This window comes from Lissotriton helveticus, chromosome 12, assembly GCF_964261635.1.
Source record: "Lissotriton helveticus chromosome 12, aLisHel1.1, whole genome shotgun sequence".
Taxonomy (NCBI): domain Eukaryota; kingdom Metazoa; phylum Chordata; class Amphibia; order Caudata; family Salamandridae; genus Lissotriton; species Lissotriton helveticus.
Window position 1 is genome coordinate 614901640 of NC_136073.1, and position 22407 is coordinate 614924046.

General features: G+C 44.6%; 1 protein-coding gene across 1 annotated transcript in view; it reads left to right on the forward strand.

Annotated features, from left to right (window-relative positions):
- LOC144798072 (maestro heat-like repeat-containing protein family member 2A) overlaps positions 1-22407 on the forward strand; it is a 124562-nt gene that overhangs the window by 25928 nt on the left and 76227 nt on the right. Inside the window, exons 12-13 of the mRNA XM_078668846.1 lie at positions 8599-8718; positions 9664-9762. Coding sequence (XP_078524972.1) covers positions 8599-8718; positions 9664-9762 — 219 coding nt within the window. The remainder of the gene's footprint in view (positions 1-8598; positions 8719-9663; positions 9763-22407) is intronic.

Genomic DNA, 22407 nt, shown 5'->3' on the forward strand with positions numbered 1-22407 from the left:
GCGCCTACCTCAGAGTGTGCAGTGGTTCAAAGCTGGGCATCCCGAAGTCATCCATGGTTTTTGTAAGGTGGCCTCTAAGTAGTAAACTAAGACAGTTGAATGTTTTGTTAATCAAGGGTAATGGTAAGAGAAAAGTATAGTAAACCTAAGTACTCTTGCATATACAGTGATGGAGAGCAAATCAGGTGCAAATAACTCCTATCGATCCCTCATGGTGGAATCTAGGCATATTGGTATCTGTGTTTATGTTGGAAATCTAGGCCACCTCATGTAATAAGTAACACGAGGCGGCCAAGTGGTCTATTCCCAATGGATTAGGATGCTTGGTGAACACTATTGGGAAATGTCAAATGAGGAGAAGAGGAAAGAGAAGAGGTAGGCTGGAGCCAATAGGAGCAAACCCCTCATGTGCTTGTGTAGCAAAAGTATCATCCCTCCGTGGTGGACATCTTGGAGTGTGTAGCGGTCAAATGCAGGCTGACCAAAGTTGTCAATGGTATTAGTAAGGCGGCTTCTGATGGATACAACTGCCAGTGGATTCCTCACCTTCTGAATATCCCCCTGCGTCAGCAACATTCGGAAAATTCTTTGTAGCTCGCCGGCGTGGACGACGTTACAGGAACGCAGAACATCGCAGGCGGCTCCGCTGACGTCACCGACTCCATAAGAGGACTACGCCGGCATGATGACATCAGTTCCCTTTTTTCCACGTCGTCAGCGCAAACGGTTTCGGGGAACCTCTGTAGCTGTTAGTAACTTTGTTACTGTTTTTCTGTTTGGGGTCTTCTTGCTTCTTTGTTTCTCGCTGAAGATGTCGTCTAAGAAGACCGGGTTCGAGCCATGTGGGGAGTGCGGCAAGATGATGTCGATTACGGACACGCGCGAGGATTGTATCTGGTGCCTGAGTTCGGACCACGATGTCAAAGGCTGTTCTTCGTGTAAGAAGATGAACCCGAAGGCTCTTCGCGAGAGGCAAGCAAAACTTCTGGTGGCGAAGTTGAAAGGTAGAAAGGAGAAGAAGACTTCGAGATCGCGTTCCAGTAGGGCGAGGTCGAAGTCGAGGTCGAGGTCGAGGTCGAGGTCCCGCACGGCGTCGCCTTCGAGGTAGTCCTCTGGTCATGCTTCGAGGTCAACGAAGAAGAAGCATAAGAAGCGAAGGCATGGATCTCGACATCACTCCGGTAAGGACTCAGTCTCCTTCACCTGGTGTTCCAGAAGGTGAGGCTTTGCCCTTGGAGTCGCCAGTGCGTTCTCCGGCATCGGATCCCTCTCCGCGCCGTCCCCGGCTCAAGAGGAAGAAGAGGCTCCATTACCTGAGGGCTCTATGACTCCAGTCCATCCGCCTGTGGAAGAGGAGGCGAATCTGGAACCTCCGAGAGAGCATCCTGTGGGTCCTTACCCACCCTTCCCAGCTCCAGGTCAAGACCCTACTTCATTTTTAAACGCAATGTATGGAGCCTACTCGAGAGCTTTGTACCCCTCTGGTGCACCTTCGGGTCCCATGGCTCCATTGGCATATAATTTAGTAGTTCCCCACTCCTATGCTCCTGCTCCTTTTGCCATTTATGCCGGTGCCGGCTCCGCCTTGGCATTTCTCTGCGCCTCCGAGGTCGTCAACGCTGATTCCATCGTCACCGGCTCCGACTCGACCTCGTGAGCAGCGACCTGGGCTTCCAGATCCGATCTTGATGCCGGCACCGGCTCCGTCGGAGTCGGTCACGGATCCGACGGCGCAACTCTTGAAGGAGAGATCGAGGTGAGAAGCTCAGCGCCTTATAGAGGAGCAAAGATTTAGAGAGGCTGAGGCTGAGGTGGAAGAAGGTGAGCTTCAGGAGGACTATTTTGATGACTTGAGGGATGCTACTGGTTTGGAGCTTTCCCCTGAATGAGAGCTGTCCTCTGTATCTGATGCCCCTTCAAAGGACATTGCACCATACCATGTGGTCATCAAAAAAGCTGCTGAATTTTTAAATTTGACTTTGCCTACAGCTGAATACAAGTCTAATCTTTTGACTTAGGTCCTCCATTCCCCATCTTCAGTTGTGGAACCATTGCTTCCTTTTAATGAGGCTTTGACTGAGCCTATATTGGAGGTTTGGAACAGGCCTCTTACAGCTCCTGCCGTGGCTAAGGGTCTTGCAAGGAGGTATAGGGTAGCACCTGGTGATCCTGAGTTTCTATCCTCGCATCCTTTGCCTGAAAGTCTGGTTATACAGGCAGCCTGTTCGAAGAAGACTGTTGGTGCTTTCCCTCAAGTGCCTGGGGATAAGGAGTCCAAGAAACAGGATCAGACTGCGAAGAAGATTTTCTCTTCAGCAAGTATGGCTCTAAAATCGACCAATGCCACATGTCTCTTGGGGAGCTATACACATGCCCTGATGATACACAGGCGGCTGCATGTCAAGTGATTCAAAGTGGTCTTGACACTGCTGATTCAGTTGCTCGCAATATGGGAACTTCTGTTGCCTTGTTGGATTTGCCATTTGATGGTGCTGGACTATTTGGCAAAAAATCTGATGCAGCTTTGGAAAGATTTAAGGACAGTAGGGCTACTGCCAGATCTTTGGGGCTGCAGTCCAGAGGCTCTGCGACTAAGAGGTATAGAGGTTTTGGACGTTTGTCCTTTCGTCCCTACCGTCAAACTCAACAGCAGCAGCAACAGCAAAATCCTACAGGGGCAAACAAAGAGCTCGTCCTCGAGGACGTCAAGCCTCCGCCTCCTCTTCCCAACCCTGTTCACCATCAGCAAAGCACCCCTAGATCCGCCATTCCGGATCATGCGGGTCCTGTAGGGGGTCGGCTTACCCATTTTCTATGGGATTGGGAATCGGTTACATCAGATCTTTGGGTTCTCAATCTTGTAGAGAATGGGTATGCTCTTCCCTTTCGGGAATTTCCTCCAGATTACCCTCCTTGCCAAGGATTTTGCTCAGAGGACCACCTACTTCTCCTGCAGGAGGAAGTCCTGTCACTATTACGAAAGGGTGCAATAGAGGTGGTTCCGGAGCAGGAAAGGGGTCAGGGATGCTACTCCCGGTATTTCCTGATTCCCAAGAAGGGTGGCAGACTTCGTCCAATCTTGGATCTTAGGATATTGAACCTTTACCTGAAAAAGGAGAAGTTCAAGATGCTCACCCTTGCTCAGGTTCTTCAGGCACTGCTGGAAGAGGACTGAATGGTGTCGATCGACTTGCAGGATGCTTATTTCCATATTCCTATCCTGAAGTCACACAGAAAGTATCTCCTTTTCACGGTGGGATCGCAACATTACCAGTTTGCGGTCCTTCCGTTTGGTCTTACTACTGCACCTCAAGTTTTCACCAAGGTGATGGCTGTGGTGGCAGCACATCTCAGAAGGTCGGGGAAACCTGTATTCCCGTATCTGGACGATTGGTTGATCAAAGCAGAATCTCCAGAGACAGTGCTCCATCATCTGCAAGTCACAACTCAGTTGTTGTACAGGTTGGGTTTTTTAATAAATGTACCCAAATCTTACCTGGTGCCCTCCCAGCGCTACCTGTTCATAGGTGCGGTACTGGACACAACTGTATGTCGAGCATTCCCTCCACCTCAAAGGATTCTCGACATACAGGGAATGACTCCTTTATTTCACAATGGAGCGGTCGTTCCAGTCCTGAAGGTCCTTCGCCTGCTCGGTCTGATGCCTTCCTGCATTCTGTTGGTCAACCATGCACGCTGGCACATGAGGGCACTCCAGTGGTGTCTCCGCAGGCAGTGGTATCAGCACAACGGAGATCTCAGGGAGTCTGTGAGGATCTCCAGAGAAGCTGCAATGGATGTATTTTGGTGGAGCATGGAAGGCAATCTGTCTCAAGGAAAGCCTTTCCATCTACCTCCATCGGTTGCCACGGTGATAACGGATGCATCCCCTCTAGGGTGGGGTGCTCATCTGGCGGATCTGGAGATCAAGGGTCATTGGTCTCCAGAGGAAAGGTTGCTTTACATCAACCTTCTAGAGTTGCGGGCGATACGTCTAGCACTCAAGGCCTTTCTCCCTTCCCTTCGCGGGTGGTCGGTTCAAGTCCTGACGGACAACACCACCGCGATGTGGTATGAAAACAAACAGGTAGGAGTGGGGTCGCAGTGCCTCTGCAGAGAGGCTCTGCGTCTCTGGTCCTGGGGTCAGGACCATCAGATTTATCTGATGGCAATTCATCTGGCCGGAGTTCTGAACGTGCGTGTAGACAGTCTCAGTCGGCAGTTCTCGGCCGACAATGAGTGGAGGCTTCATCCAGAGGAAGTTTGTCACGTCTTTCGGATGTGGGGAACTCCTCAGGTAGACCTGTTCGCCACTCACGAGAATGCTCACTGCCCGTCATTCAGCAGTCTCCAGTATCCGATGCAGGGAGCTTTGGGGGACGCGTTTCAATTGAGTTGGAGCTCACAACTCCTTTACGCGTTTCCTCTCATACCCTTGATTCCTCGGGTACTGAGAAAGATTCGCCAAGACCGGGCCCTAGTCATATTGATCACCCCGGATTGGCCAAGAAGGGTGTGGTACACAGATCTTTTCCACCTCTCCTCGTGCCCGCCTCTCCGTCTCCCTCTCAGGGTAGATCTCCTCTCTCAGATGGAGGGGCAGGTTCTACACCCCCACCTCCAGACCTTACACATTCATGCCTGGAGATTGAACGGGGCAACCTGAATTCCTTTTCTCTCCCACATGATGTGGCGGATGTCATTCTATCGGCCAGACGTGACTCCACCAAGTCTATCTATTCTTAAAGGTGGTCTCGGTTTGTTTCCTGGTGTGGGGAGAAATCCATCGATCCTTTGAGGGCTCGTTTATCAGCTATACTTCAATTTGCTCTTTCTTTAGCGCAGCAAGGGTTTGCTGTTGCTACAGTCAAAGGTTATCTTTCGGCTTTGTCGGCATTTCTCTGCCTGCCGGATCAGCCGTCCTTATTTAAGTCTCCTGTTGTTTTAAGATTTCTAAAGGGCCTTACGAATAAATTTCCTCCTACTCCCTTTATTGTACTTCAATGGGACTTAAATCTGGTGCTTACAGGGTTCTCCTTTCGAACCTTTGCACAAGTGTCCCTTGAGACTTTTGTCTTTTAAGACGGTCTTCCTGGTTGCTATTACCTCGGCAAGGAGGGTAAGTGAGCTTCAATCTCATAGTTTGAAGCCCCCATTCTTGACTATTCATGCTGAACGAATGGTTCTTAGGATCAGAGCTGCTTTTCTGCCTAAGGTGGTAACTCCCTTCCATCTAGGACAGTCTATTACCCTTCCTACCTTCTATCCTCCCCCTCACCCTTCCATGGAGGAGGAACGGCTTCACCGCCTGGACCCTAAGAGGGCGGTGAGCTTTTATCTTGATAAGACAAAGGACTATCGAGTGGATGACCAGTTGTTTGTTGGATTTGCTGGCTGTAGAAAAGGAAGAGCTGTGCACAAGCGCACACTTTCGAGATGGATTATTCTATGCATCAAGATCTGCTACGCCCTGGCTGGTAAGGAACCTCCAGAGGGCATAAGAGCTCACTCTACTAGAGCAAAGTCATCAACATCTGCTTTGTCTAGGGGTGTTCCTGTAGAGGACATTTGTAGAGAGGCAACTTGGGCCTCCCTGCACACTTTCGCGAAGCATTACTGCTTGGATACCGAAGTGAGGAGGGACGGCCACTTTGCGCTTTCTGTCCTTCAGGACTTTCTGGTATAGAGGAGTGGACACCCTCCTGCGGGAGTGGGGACTGCTGTGGGAATCTATTCACAAGGTGAGGAATCCACTGGCAGATGTATCCATCAGAAGAACAAGTTACTTACCTTCGGTAACGCTATTTCTGGTGAATACAGCATCTGCCTTTGGATTCCTCACATGCCCACCCGCCTCCCCGTTGTCCACTCTTCTATACCTGAATTTCTGGTAATGTTTTTTTAATGTATACATGTTATCCTCAAAGGAAGTGTGTTCTTGTACATGATTTACTATGTTATATTCACACTTGACTAGTTTGTACTGTGCATATATCTATTGTTGTTGGTTCATCCGTGTGCCTCGAAGGCACGGAAAAAAGGGCGGAACTGATGTCATCACGCCAGTGTAGGCCTATTATGGAGTCGGTGATGTCAGCGGAGCCACGCGTGATGTCGTGCGTTCCTGTGACGCCGTCCACGCCGGCAAGCTACAAAGAATTTTCCGAACGTTGCTGACGCAGGGGGATATTCACAAGGTGATTAATCCACAGGCAGATACTGTATCCTCCAGAAAAAGCGTTACCGAAGGTAAGTAACTTGTTCATCTCAAACAGTAGACTAAGACAGTTAAATGGTTTCTTATTGGAGGGTACCACCTCATTGGTATCAACAGAATCATTTGTGTTACTGAAGAAGAGACCAATGCCAAGTCGCAAAATGCTTATCATAAGCACTGCTTAGTGTGGTGTCTGGGACTCCATAGCCGGGCATTCCATATGTGACATGGTGTCAATGGTGATATGGTATATCAGGTCCCATGTATGAAGAAAATGTCAATCCAGCCATAGTAAGAGAGTATCTGATTTCACAGGGGACTGAATTACACCTCGCACTAGAGGATTTCATCTTTCAAACCTTTGCTGTTGGTGGAGAGGCATAAAATCCACCCTTGCTCCATTCTGAAAAGATTTAAAGGGCTCCATGAATTAATAGCTTCCAAAATTATCTGCCGGAGGTCATCTGGAGAGTGGTTGGAGTTGGAAAACTGATGGCACATTTTTGTAGTGCTGTGTCTGCAGCATATGTTGCTCCAGTGCTCCATTATTCTTGGTTCGATAGCGCTCGTGGTCATTCCCCCGTAATGAAGGCCACAAAGGCAGGTGATCAGGTAAACACAGTTTTTTGTACTGCAGTTACTGTGACTTTTCTGTTTCCAGGCGAATTGGGGACCCAACCTGACCTCTTAGGAATGTTTAGTCAGTGGGCATACCCCGTAGGACCCACAGGGATAGTGCCCTGTGACAGGTGGTAAGGTCCAAAAGGTGTTCTGCATGTGGGACTGTTGAATATGAGGTCTGGTGTTTACCAGGAGGTCCTTCAGTTTCTGGGTACACTTAAAAGCGAATCATGGCTCTGGAATCTCAAGGGGCCCAGTGCGTCATCACTCCTTCCCACGGTCGCATGCACCCCACCCAAGGACAATCACTACAATTACCTGCACCTTAAAAGACGGGTCTTCTCCCCTGCTCAGTCTCAATCCAGATGAACAGAGGATGGTAGGTCTCCTGCGCTCTCTGCACAGAAACCACATGAGTATGGTTGCATCTCTTGAAAACTCTCTGTTTTTCTTTTTTTTCTCACCCTAAGGCATTTTGGTCCCCTTGACTTGCTGTTTCTTTATGTTGAATATCATTGTTCTTTCCACAGTTAGCAGCTGAGTGCTACACTCTGCTTTTGACCTATGGGTCACTGATCCAAAGGGTAAGACCCTTCACTCACTCCTGAGGACAACTTGTGATACACTGTGTCACATCAACACAGATTGGTTTTATGTTGTCTGTTACCTGTATGTCCACTTGCCTGTTCTGTTATATTGCATGTTCTAGTGTGTTTTTTACTTCCTTCCCATTGTGGCGACTGATCAGCCATAACAATAGCATGCACATACAGTGTCCCAGAAAAGCGATCCTGGAGACACATTGGCCCATACATGCAAAACATTTGTTTAATGTGTGTTTTCTTCATTTTCTCAATTTTTTTCTAAGTTGGACGATCAATTTTAAACTTTTTGAACAAAGGTATTTTCTTTTAGGGGATTACCTACACTTTATATCACATCTTAGATATGGGGTAGGGTTAGCTCTCCCTTTTTTAGGTCCTGAAGAAGTGGTACAGATACTTTTTGGGCCAACAGGCAAGAAACACGTTGACCTGACCACATTCACAGATTTAGGCTACTTGGATACATTACCTCCCTGTAGTCGCCCGTACCTAATTATGTTTTTTTTAAAACTGCCAAGGAAACCATCAGTTTAAAGTCCAGTTGAATACCTCTTTTTAGTCTCTCTTAATTTCACTATACACATTCACTCAACCTCACACATTTAAAACGCCCTCACTCTGGCACTTTCATCAGATGGAAAAAATAAAAAGATCTCTGCTAAAGCGACCCTTCGTGGGGCCCATAGGGCATTGCATTGCCAGCCCTATGAAGAACACCCTTGATGATGAGACATTGCATGCTCATGGATTTGTGAAGGCACCAAGAAAACATCCTTAGGATTCCCCTTTCTTTGTCCACCTTTCTTTCTACTTTGCTTTCTGAAAGGAGCAGTATTTCCACTGGTTTCTGCATTAGCACTTTCAGAGCCTAGGTACTGTACCTTCATTGGCTCACATTACCCCTCACTTCCTTGTTTTGAGTCATATTCAGGGCCATATACAAATCTCTACAATGTCCAGAAAATATAACTATACTATACATAAGATAACAAACATTTCACTCAACTTATTAGGTGCTATTTGAAAGTGGGAGACAAATATGTGTGTAGAGTGAATCAAAGATGAATACTCCAATATAAGTAAGACTTTCATAGAGTGAGCAGGAGATGCTGTTTATTCTTAACTCAGACTGTCTTTAATTCACTCCCATATTAGGGTTTTATTTTCCAGTGCCTTGGTAAGTGCATGGCCAGCTGTGATGATACTGCACTGATCTTACCCTTCCTTCGAAGCATGTTCGAATCTACTTGGTTCATCGCTACGCCTTACCATGCAGTAAGTATCAAGTGCATTTCTTACAATTATCATAGCTTTATTTCCCTAGGGTATTTCACCCTGTACGACCACAACAAAAACAAGTTGAGAAGGTAGTCATATGGGGCTGTGGAGCCTCTGGATGTACATTGTGTAGGTTTGTAACTTCATTCATAGAGCTTGATGGTAAATTATTGATGACTGGTGAAACATTCCTCACTCAGTACTTCCTCTCACCCAAAAGTGTGATGTTGTACTCCGTGCATAGCCAAATTATAGTATAGTGAAACCCCTCTACAGTGTAGATGAGGACTAAGTTAGCAGAAACTAAATGTAGAGCTCCTTTTTTCAGGTGACTAATAATGCATTTCATCAGGGATAGTTAGGAGCCTCTTTAGGTGATCTCTCTTGATAGAAGCCAGTGTTTGAACAAGATAAATCAAGTTTAATCAATGTAGCAGATAAAGCGGTGAAAGACATAAAGCTATGTGAAGGCTTTGAAATTACTCTCTCAGAAAGGCCTTCAAAATAGACAACAGTAGACATGAGGAAGAAAGGATAAGCATCCCTTCTAAAGAAATCACACTCCTTTGTTGTAAAGAAGGCTTGTGTATTGAACTGTCCTTGCAGTTCCTTTATGTGAAACACCAGAGAGAACAAAGTGACAGAAAACAAATAGTGACGAAACTCTCATCTTATTATCCAAAGATGCTTTTTAAGTAGCATGGTAAAGGCCCTCCAGCATAGCTGTATAAAGGTATCCTTAAATCATGCTTTCAGGCCACTGAATATATTTGCTTTACTAGTTGACAATCATTCACCAATACCAGCTGTAAACACTGAATGTGAAATCAAGAACCAGCTTTATCCTTTCTTTCTAACATGAAATCTCTTGTACTAAATGTCTGTGTTTGCTTAATGTCTATTGTCTCCCTGAGGCTGTGAGTTGTCTTTCCTTATTTAAAGGGCATAGTAATCGGTTTCCAAACATGTGCCAAGGTTCATCCTTTCGCATGCCGGCAGGTACTTGAAGCGTACACGGGTTGTCTTTCTGATATTGAGCTGGTAAGAACCATGCATCTCTTTCTGTCTCATATTTCAAACTTTCCTCAGCAGCGGCGGTTCACATTTATTAAATGTATTTTACAATTAGATAAAAGTTTACGAGAAAGAAAAGCTAAAATATGTCTAAAGACGTAATTCTGAAAACAAAACGGTATCAAATAAATGGCCAGTGCAGCTTCCATTCCTCATGTGTATATAACATTTGTTCAAGAAATTTAGAAATTTGTTTAGAAAATTTATTTTGAAGGGGCTTATTATGATACCAAATGCAACAATCTATTAAATTTACCATAAAACAAGTCATTCAACCTTTACTTTCTCCTTTGAGTTACTCATGACTTCAGAAGTAATAGAGCACCAACGGAAATGCCAACCTTCAAGACAACTTACATTTAGGAATGTGGGTGTACAATACAAGACCGGGTCTAAGACCAGGCCCTGGACTCAAGGGGGGAGTGGTACTCTATATCCAACAACTTGCCTGGGTAAAGGCTGGGCTCTGTATCTACAGAATACAGTTACATTGAGGAAAGGTATGCGGCTGAGTCCATATTCTATAGCACACAGCATTACTGTGTTCTAAACTCCTACTGAAATAGTGACTGGCCCGGGCCAGGAGGCAACCGGCACCAGAACTGGTGAGTGATGTTACAGGACTACCTCTCCTGTCTGAGGATGGGCCTTCATGAGGCCAACGTGAGCAACCCACCCTGACACATGGGTAAGGCAGTGTGATTGCGTTGTAGGGGCAGAGAACCACACATATCCCCTATGCCTAGGACAAGGCCAGGGAGGATCATTGTATTTGGGGGCTGGGTGACACTGAGGCCAGGGTTGATTTAGGCAGCCAGGTAAGGCAATATTCTCTGGATCATTGGTTTTGCAGGGCATTTTCTTCGTGGCGTTCCTGCCGCCTTTGAGGTTGTGTGTGTGTGTGTGTGTGTGTGTGAATAAGAGTTAGGGTAAGGGCAATGGTACACATTAAAGTTAGGTGTAGAGTTAATGTAAGCATAAAGGATAGAGATTGACTTCAGGTTGCGTATATTGTGCCAGTTAAGGAACAGTTCTTGTTTAATGTTAGTCTTAGGGATAACTTTATGGCTAGAGATGAAGTATGGGCATGATACAGGGTTAGGGTAAAGAATTTTGTTCAGCATACTTAGCTGGAATGAACTAGGTTCAGGTCTATGAAAAGTGGTGGGTATATTATCCTGCTAGTGTTAGGGGGTTTGGGCTTCGGTTATAGTACATAATAGTAATAGGCAGGTGATAGTGATAGCATTATGGTTAGGCATAGGATTTTGGATTTGTGTACCTTACAATAAGAATAAAATCCTATAAAATCATTTTCAGATACTTATACAGCATTAACATTTGAAATATTAGTTTCTCACTTTTCTTTTTGTATTTTTTTCCTCAATATTTAATTTCTAAATTTTAACCTAAATTCCACTGGCAGGGGACAAGTGTCTTTTGAGCAGACAGGTGCATGAGGTAGTGCTGCCCAAAAGTTCTTTGACACCATAATTAAACTTGAAGTGAATTATTTATGTCGCCTGCGCCATCACAATTGTCTAGCACAGAAAAAGAATGGTGTTTAAACTTTATCATAACCAACAGCCATTAGACATCCCTCACTTATTTCACAGTACATTGCGTACCAGGGCAAGTGGAAGCTGCACTCAAATAAATGCGCCAATAGCTATGAGCTGTGTTTGTTAAGGCATGAAACCTATGAGCTGCACCCTTTAAATGAAATAAAAATAAGCTGTATAAGTTTATAAATGATATTAAGTGTGATGGATCGATATCTGAAATGTAGGTTTTCGTTTGAAGTTTAGCAGTGCCCTGAAGCTGCATGAAGTCGTCACTAGATGGATGAAATTACTTTTTCCGACAGGTTAAAGATCCGCTTTCTGGCAAAGCTCTTAACTTACAAAAGTGGTTACTTCATAGGTCTTTGCTCTAGACAGCGCGTGTACGCTGCTCTAACCAGCCTGCCCATAGGCTTCCCTTTAGCTGCCCCAATCGTCACTCCATTCGTCCGTGGCATGAATACATCATGCCTCTTCCTGTATTGAACCTCTGAAAGCACCAGCCAATTACTTGTGTGTTAACACAGTGGCCATTTTAGGTACTCATTTTGGGAATACTTTTTCCATTGGTTAGAACTACTGTGCACGGTGGTTACAGGTGCACTCTCTGTTGATCTTGGAAATGCTTGTTTTTTTATTGTTATTTTGTGCTTTTATCTCAACACATTATTGGCTCAGGTTTGTTTTCCGTTTGTGGTGTTTCCGTTGTTCAGCAGGTGCCCCTTTATGGCCGCTGCTTCATTGATCTAAGGGGTATCGCAAAGAAATTGGAATTTCAACAGCACAATGCCTGTCGTGTAAAAAGCTGTTTTTCTGTAGTGAGAGCATAATTCTGACAATGCCCAATGCTGTGTTGGCTAAAACAGCGCTTCTAAGTTGTGAAAATCAAATAGGAGCGCTCAGTCAGATCACATTGGAAGCAAGCCTGCCTATAGGACCTGTCAGTAAGATCATAGATGGGACCAAGGAAGATGTGAAAACATGGGGTACACGCTGCATAGGGCTGCAGTCTTCTCTGCAGGTTTCGTTCTCACCCAGCAGAAACATTCAGTTTACTCGTATACTTTCTTTCTGCTCTCCTCCTTCTGACTCTGCGCACATGTTCATGTTTAACAGCCTGAACACCGTAATAATAATAATGTATGTTTTCATTTATAGCTCATATAACTGCATTTTTGTAGTTTCATAGCATTGCCGCACGTCTTGCAGATAATGTTTTTAACAACCCAGGCACAAATAGATATCACATAGGCCGAGGACTTTAAGTGGGCTGGGTCTTGCTGGTGCACCAGCAGTTCTAAAAAGCAAGTGCTGGGACGGGTCCTTAACGGGGTCTCCATTTTTGCCCGCTCCCTCCAGGCAGAAACCTCAGTTTTGTCTGATTCCTCTTTTTTGCTGGAATGTCTGCTCCGATCCCGCTGCTTAAGGAAAGTTCCTTGCTACAGGGAAGCATGGGTCTTTTACCATTGCAACATACTCTGCAGAACAGCAATATAATACAGAGTACATTATTACAGTGTTCACTACAAATTACATTAACTGTCATTGTCCTCTACTAGGGAAGGTTTCTGCCCTTCATGTGCTTGTATACTTCTGCAACTAAGGCAACGATTATGCTTACATGATGTTGTTGCACAAAAGGACATATGACTTGCCAGGCCACACAAAGATCAGGTTATGCTTTTTTCTTTCTTTTTTTTCTGGCAGTTTATATAGTGTAAACTTGGCCCTAGGGCACTAAAGGTTTACATGTAAACCATATATTTTTACATGACAACTGTTCTGCAGGAAGAAATGCTTTGAGTGTGTAATCGAGGTATTGAAGCATATCTTTTGTGAAACACCAAGGCTGTTAAAAATAAGTTGTGCAGGAAAAAAAGTTTTGAGAGAAAGGCAAGGGCTTTACTTGGATGTCCTGCGTTAAACTCAAGAAAAACAGAAGATGGCCTATTTAAACTAACCTTTTCAAATCCTCCCTTTGATAACCAGCCCCCAGTGAGAGAGAAAAGACTTAAAAGGAAAGAAATTATTTGAAAAACGGCATGGAAATGTTCACCCTCAGATATAGCCAATGGAAATACACACCATTGACAAAGCTGACAACCTGGGCTTGTTGTATCAGCCTTGTAACTTGCTGTATTATCTATCTGGGTGCAATGACAGCAGCTCCAAACTACTAGTGTGGAGGCACACTATATAGAAGCACATATTATTAGCTTACATGTTTTAAGCCACATCCGTAATCTTCTTGCCATACCCCTTTGAGGGACCCACCAGTTTTTTCATAACACTTGAAGCCCTGCATAGGCCTTTTGTCGTAGGCCAGGGTTTATTTAATGAAGCATGCTACAAACAGTAACTTGCTACATTTATTTTTTTTTCTTTCTGAGCATGATGAGCTGCCAACTGTGGTAGACTTTTATGTTTATGGTAATTCAGCATTAGTCGTATCATGTTGGAAATTTGTATAACACGCCCTGGCAGCCGGGGCTGCCGCAAATTGCTGGAATCTTTGTTTCAATTCTTTTGAGGCTAGTCTTGTTCATTATTCTATGATTCTAACTCCTGTGGCCTTGCATCCCTCACACTGCAGTGGAATTGAAAGTGTGAGCATTTAATTGTCCCTTTCCACCGCCCACCTGGGACCTGCAGGTAGGGCCTTTTCCTGCAAAGTGTGGCCCGCACTGAAGTGGTCTCCCACTCCGTGCACTGCCTGGTCAATAAAACATGAACATTGCCTATTTTTCTCAGAAAGTAAATGTAGGTCAAACGGTTAGTATGTGTATGGAAATGAGTGGCAAACTGTAAGGTACTACACAATAAACATTTTGGTAACTGTCAAAGTCATTTTACACTCATTATCTGATCCAATGAAACCTGTTACATATGTTTCTGTTATTATATTGATTATACCGTAATTGCATGTACATGTGATTTTTCTAGGATTACGTTCGTCGGCATTCTTCCAAGGGCAGGATGACATATTAAACATTTAGTGACACCCATATTTTCTGCATCTACAAATCTGTCACCTGCCCCCACACCGTGGTCAAAACACACACAGCCATTTTGTTTGTCGGGAATGCTGCTACCACCAATTCATAAACTACAATGTCTGCTTGCTCATTCAATCTTGCTCTCTGTCTCACTCTGAGAACACAGAAGAGAACACATATGCGCTTGTACAGGCAAAGTATTGCAGCGCTATTTGGTATCTCTCTGATGGTAAACCACGCAGCTGGATAAAGTCATGTTTTTTACACCTCAGCTCTAGACGGAGCATATGGGCTGTCTCAAACCGAGACATGCTGCATCCACTGGATGGGCTTTAGCCTGCCCATGAGCTTCCCATTTGCTGCCACCATCATCACTCTTCAGTTATATCCACATATTCCAGAGCACATCATGCCACATATTTCCTCTACACAGCTTCACACCATGCCATACAATTCCACAACAAACAATTCCAATCTAACACATCACTCACTCCCTTGCACTATCATCAACCCTGTCATCACTTCCCTACACACCCACTGCCTCTCTCATCCCTCCCTCAGATTCCCAGTACCCCCTCTCATCTTACAATCCCGCTGATCTCTCCCATCCCTCCCTCACGCTCCCTGTCTTCTCTCTATACTGCCTGCTCACATCCGCTACCTTCCTGTACCTCCTCACGCTCTTCACTGGTCCACCTCTCGCTTTCCCCCCTATTATTGGTGCCCCTTCCACTTGTACCTCTATCTCTCTCTCTCTTACTCTCTCTCACTGCTCTCTCTCGCTCTCTCATGCACTCTTCACGCCTCTCTCATACAGTTCACTTGAGTTCTCAAGCACAGTTTCCATACCATGCCTTTTCACAAATTTCTGTCCCTCAAACCCACACTCTCCTCTTATTCTTTAAGTGTTTTACTTTCCTGCATACATATTTGCCCCCACTTTATGCATCTATGGCCTCCTCTCCCCTTCTTTCTCACATACACTTTCTGCTCCTCTATCTCAAATTTCTGTCCCTCAAACCCACACTCTCCTCTTATTCTTCAGGTGTTTTCCGCATACACATGTGCTCCCTTTTATGCATCTGTGGCCTGCTCTACCCTTCTTTCTCACATACTCTTTCTGCTCTTCTATCTCAACTTCAATCACCATTTCCTGCACAAACTACCTATCCCTCTCTATCATCCATTTCTATCTATTTTGTGCAGCTCTCACCCCTATCTATTCACAATGCACCGCAATTCCACTACACAAATACACCACACACTTCCACCCCACAAAATTTCAAAACTAACAACTTGAATACAACCAACATAATTCCACTGGACACCACATACATCCACTACACTCCAAACCAAAAAACATGAGTAAAAGACACTGTCATTTACGTCTATAGCTCTAACCCGTGCAAATTTGAGACCTATTCTAAAATCATGCAAGCTAATATATGTGTAGGTCTCTGCTCATTGGCTGGGGGTATGACAATGGTGATTAAGATGATCAGTGGCTAACAAAAGCAAGACAATGAAAGGCTCAGATTAGATGAATAGTTTAGAGGAATGCAACAGCACCAAACAAGGGGGGAGAAAGGTGTCTTAGAATATGTCAGTCACAACAGCAGTCCCAGCTCTAGCTAGTTACTCTAACACTTTACACTGGTATTGCATGTATGTATGCATAGATATTTCTATAATCTGAACTTCAGAAATATTGGAGTGTTGATAGATGGGCCAGCCCATCAAATAATGAACTCCATTTGGGCAGGGCAGTGGAAGCATGTACTCCACTGACCTGGTAGCCATACAGCTCACCGTATTGAGGGATTTCTGACAGCCTGAAAATCCCATGATAGGTTGTAGGACTTCAGTCAATGATATAATAATAATATTAAAAGTTGGGGAAAAGTCCAGCTGGCGCAACTGCAGGGTCAGCTTTGACAGCGAAGTGAACAGATTGGTTGAGTTTCATTGCTGCAATTTCACCCTGGTTCAAGAGCAGTTATTGCGCAAGAGGAAATTCTTGTTGAGTTTTCCTGTAGCTGGATAGTAATTTCTTTATTTTTTTTAAATTCTTTTTATTGAGTTTTCAACACATTTAAGATCACACTACTGTATCACTGCATAGCACTCCATCCCATGCCCCCTTGTACAACATCCCATTTAGTTCTGGAATACCATGAAGTAGAAGTCAGTTAAGTCTGCTGCTACCAATCCGGTTCACTATAGATGGATATGTGCCATGGACAACTGTGCACTTTCCACCAAGAACTTCCTATGGGTGGCCAGCTCTGGGTATTTTGTGCTGTACTTTCCACTGCCCCCAGATTCTATCATACTTTTGTGGTTACCCTCTGGATTTGTACACTGCTTCCGCAGCTAAAGAGCAGTTATACCATCCCTCTTGGCTACTTTGAGATTGTGGGGGGCCTGCATCTCCAATGGCCTGCTTTGTGACGTTTAGCAAAACACAACTGGTCCCAATCATCAGTTTTTGTCCCCTTACCCATCCCATCCCAGAAATACTTCCATGATAGCCAACATGGGATTGTGTTCTATCAGAAATCGGCATACCCTTTGTAGGTTAGGGTATATCAGGATCCAATACACCTGAATCACCTGGCATTTCCATACCACATGCATGAAGGAGCTTCTGGCCTGTCCATAACGAAAATATTCAGGGCAGCTGTCCCTCCCCATCCTTCATAGCCTCTCAGGGGTTTAATATATTCTTTAACCTGGTCTAACCTCAGGTGAGGCAATATTACCCATTTTCGGCTGCCATTGTTTGCCTTAATCCATTTGTCATCATCCAAGGGCTGCAGGTCTGACTCATATCTTTCCTGCAATTTGTTTAGCCGGTCTGGGACATTTAGCACCAGAATTCTGTATAAGCAAGATCTGCCTTTCCTACCAATAGCTAACATCATGAGTCAGATTTCTAATGGACTGTACTCTTGTGAGCGCTGTTATGTGGCCCGTGTGCCTAACCAGTGCATGTCCGCACAGTAGGTAAACAAACCACTTTAGCTTCAAGTTGGTCGTAGAACATCATATGGTATGTCTGCCAGATGTCTCCCTATTTACAGATCCCAAATTTATCTCAGTGCCCTGCAGCCCTACCGTTTCCTTTGGGCATGTACCCATGCACAACAGCTTCTTCCTAGTAGGCAACCTCCAGTTAATCAATGGAATGGCTGGAACAGCTAAAATGGCTGGAATAGTGGGCAGGAGAAACTCCCCATACAGCCAAAACCCTGGTGCTTACCCGGTAAAAGGAGTCTGCTTAAGTTTCGTGGCTGGGTCTCCCCGATCCCCCCGGTCCCCAAAAATCCAGTCATTAACCGCCAGCAGCTGAGCTGAGCTGCCCAGTATTATAGTCTGATGTCTACTGCCCCTAGTCCGCCATCACAAAGGATTGAATGCACTCCTTATGAGAGATTCATGGCACCGGTCCTCCCTACTTGTAGCTATTGATGTTGAACTGTAGGGTTGTAAATCAATGGGTAAGGATTTTCTGGAGCTAGTGTGGCAAAACATACAACAGCTGTGGCAATGCCACCATTTTGAAGAGGGCTATACAACCTCATCATGGAAGGAAGCAACAGTGGTCTCAATCTTTAAAGAAAGGTGCAAAACGTGACCTGGCATGCCAAAGGCCCATTTAGTTGATAGATGCCACAGATAAGGTTTTGGGCAGAGTCCTCCTTGCACGCTTGAAAGATTGGGCATCAGAAAATTGGATTCTGTCCAATACTCAATATGGTTTTAGGAGAGGGCGGGGTACAACTGAACAATATCTTAATTCATCTTTAATCATTAATACGCACAGAAGGTCCTTGAAGAGTTCTATCCATCTGGCCTTCATGGACCTATCTGGTGCTTTTGACACTGTCAACCGAGATAAATTATGGGCTACGTTGGAAGGTATGGGTGTGGAAAAAGCGTTAGTAACCCTACTCCCCAGTCATCACTCCGGTACCACAGTCATAGTAAGATATGGCCGTAAAGGGGAAAAAACACATACTTAGATGCCTGTCAGGTTTTAGAACATTACACAGAAAAGGTCAGTAACTTCTCATACTTGGGCAATCTTTTTAGCAAACTGTTGAGATGGGAACCTCTTTTAACCATAAGAGCACAGCAGACAAGTAGCGTGATGGATGCACTATTCCGTTTTGCTTCTAAATTGGGGACAACTTTTTGTCTTTATTGCATTGTCCCTTGGGAGCTGGGGGTCTTGTCCTTTTTCCTGTTTGAAAATTAATAAAAGATTTAAACCATACATTGGGACACAAGCCTGTGAAGGAACTAGTTACCCTTTATAGCCAAATGTCTCTCTATTGCCAGGTATGGAGCTGGGGTTTGGGGCTACGCTAAAAACCAACAGTTTGTAGGAATCGAAAATAAATTCATGAAAAGATTACTGATGCTCCCAAAAAGTGTTCCTACCTCTTTTGCCATACAGAACTTAACTAGAATTTATGGAAGACCCTTTACTTCTATAGGCCAAGATAGGGACCTCTGAGGATTTAATATTCTCATGTGATGTTATTAAAGATTCCCAAAAATAAGACAATGTTTTAAAGATTCCATGGTTTTAATATTTAGAGAGGATTTACCATGAGATTGGTCTGGAATACTTTATTGAAAACCCTGAAGGAATTCCCCTAAATGCCAAAGGAGTTCTCAAGGAGGCATACTGTTCCAGGGGAAATAGGCTTATTAGTTACCAACATGACAATATTGGAGTCCCCTGTTCGCTTCCTGCCCCTGCACAATGTTATCTATTTATTTCTACTAAGTTCCAGTTCTGATTTTATCTAACCAGGTTCTGTTTATGCACTGTGCACTTTGTTGCCGGCATTTCCTCGCCAAGGAGGGTGGTCAAACAAGGTTATGCTCTGCCCATGTGATAATGTCTCAGTTTAAAGAACTATGGACTTTGTATTATTTTGCACATTGTATAAATCAGAGAGAACTAGATTTCTGCTCCCATTACTAAGAAATACTCACTCTTGATGGTTTTAACTTCTTACCGTCTTTGGCTACGGCTGAAATCTGTATTGCAGTGGCTAACTACATAAGAGACTCCATTGCGATCAGATAGCCTTAGGAGTAAAATCTGTACAGAGATTTTACCTTTTTATGATGAATTGTGTATGTATTGTATTTTAATCATATTAATTTGTAAATCTTTTCATGGTTCTCTGAGCTAAAATAAAGTTATTCTTGACTTGACTGGCTCTATACTCCATCATGATCGGGGGGAGATCTATCTTACCATATTTCCCTTAATTTTGCGTGTCAACGGGGTCATATTCCTGTCCCAGGTTTCCTATGGGTCTCATGTGCTAGAAATTGGGTTTCTGGTTGCCAAAAGAATGCAGCCTGTCCAAGCAGAAGCGGTAATCCTAGTCAGGGTAAGCTCGATCCACACTAAAAGATAACCTCACCCTCTGGTAGCTTGGCACAGAGCAGTGAGGGTTATATAAAGAGGCAACGTGTAAAGTGTTTGTGCATCACACAAACACACAGCAACAGAAAGAATACCCCAAAAAAGACTCCATACAGGTTTAGAAATACTAACACTATTATAAACAAAACAAGACCAAAATGACAAAAATCCAATGTATAGAAGTTGAGATATTAAATGTTAAAGGAATACATGCAGTGAAGCGCTTAGAAGCAAGTAGCATTAAAAAAGTTACTTTACATCGTGCTGGACCGGGTCAAAGTCAACGTTCAGGCTGACCGCGTGGAAGGGCAGGCCAGCTACAGGACCCATGCAGGACCAAGTGATCAAAGTACCTTTCCTGGTCACAAACAGTGAGATGGGTCGATCTGTCCCACGTAGTGATGACGATGTGTTAGTTTGGAAGATGGGTGCTTGAGTCGAGAGGTGTTGAGTGATGTGCCTCACCAGATTCTGCCACACAGTCGAGGGGATGCCTCGATCTCACCAAACTGATGTGGCGGAGATGCACTGTCCGATGCATTAATCTCTAGAGGCAAAGTGCTGGTTCAAATGTGATGTGGCAATTAAACTCCAGCAACAGTGTTGATCGCCGGTTCTATTACACACAGACAGGAGATACGCCAAATTCCATGTTGCAAGTATCTGGGCCACTTCCAGTAAGCTTCAAACAACGATAGAGTGTAAATCAACAAATGTATAGAAGCACAAAAGGAGAGAAGATGAGTATGCAAGTCTTATTAGATTTGTATAGGAAGCCCTCACTCACCACCTGGTTGGTGACATGCTTCATCATCGGGCCCACCGGGAGAAGCCGAATGCCTCCCCGGTGTGTTACAACGCCAGGATTACCGTGGAGCTGGTTAGTTGTGAAGATTATGTAAATGTGAAAAGGGTTTAAAAATGTCCAGATTGTGTCTCACATAAAAACTTTATTCTGTGGCCAATCTAACATATTAAAAGCAATGGGTTTAGAAAACTACCAAGTTAATTGTTTGGCTATTTCCACTTAAAGTGGGGTCAACATGTTTCTGCCCTTGATGTGTGATTTACTGGGCATTCGTCAGGACCATGGGGAGTATGGGCACGCTAAGGCCCACCCTGACCAGAGGACGTGAAAGTTAAAAATCAGTGCAAAATGAACAAACCAACAAGTTGTGGGAAAATTACCTCATAATCAGAGGAACCTGTATAGTTTGAAAAATAAAATATCCACTCCCCATAGGTCTCGGGAGGGTGGTGGAGGCGAAAACGGCACACTGCCCGCAACGCCTGGCACCCGTTCGATACCTGCGTGTAGCCTCTAACCGGACCACTTCCAGTAAGTTCAGGCACAGGAGCAGGGGTAAGGACTTTGATATCCCTGAGTCTCAAGCAACAGGAGGCAAGCCACAAGCACCTGGAGATCACTTGGCGGTAAGGCAGAGTCAAGCTCTCCTTCAGCAGAGTCCGAGAGTAGCAGACAGCAGGGCAACGCTAGATAGAAGCAGGCCTTTCAAGCTTGTAGTCTAAAAATGAGTCATTTGAGCACCACAACATTCCTCCTGATAGATTCAGATCAAGATCTATAAGTGTCTGATTTTCGGGGTGGGGGTTAAAGACCCAGTACTTATACCCAAAAGTGCCTTTGATGTGAGGGTGTGACTTCAAATCAGCCCTCTGAAGTGCATAGGTTCTCCTTTCAACTCAGTCCTGTCCATCAGGGATAATCTGTCCTTTTTGTGAGGACAGGACACTGCCTATTCAAGTGACGTGTTAGACCCTCCCTTCCACCCCGCCCAAGCAAGGCCATCAGAATGCAGATATATTTAGATGGGTACACAGATCCATCTATACTTTATGTGTTGTGGTGGTCTTGCTTGAATGCACAAAGTGTAGCTGTCACCCACCCCAGACGTATATTAGAGACGGGCTGTCACGCACAAAAAGCAGTAAGTGCAATGTCTACTTTCTAATAGTGCTGTAAATAAATAGAGCCTAAAAAGGGCCTGTTTGACCAGGGCCTGTGCAATGGGTCTTGCATGAGACGTTGTTTGTGGTCTAACTCAACCCTAAAGTACCCAACTTTTCCCCCAACAACCCTCTAATCAACACTTCTAAAGAGGAAGCATCTGCCGCCCCAAAAACAAGAATAGGAACAACATACAATACAACATAGTACAGTAAAATAAAGTAATCACCATAGTCTTGTGTAGCAGGGAGTGATTTGCCCCAAGACAGACCCTCTTTACAGATGCAATGTGTCTCTTCTTTGTCTGTGAATGAGAATAAACTTGTAGCTCTACATGGAAGAAAGGAAGGAAAGGGACCAAACTCTATACCACTGAATAACATCTCATCATCCACTGGTAGCGTCCCCTCCCCCATGATCACCAGAGCTTTCTGAGGAGGATGCCCTATGTCTGTCCTCCAGTTGTGACCACAGTTGGCCTCCTATCAGTCTGCTGAGTTTCCTCCTAGAGTGGAATGGTTGACCCCCTTCGGCCTCCCAAATTGTCATTGGTTCCTTAGTTGATATGGGCAGTTATTTCCTCTCCGCCGCTCAGTCCCAGAGCTCTTCCGGACTCTTAAACAAAAGGGTTCT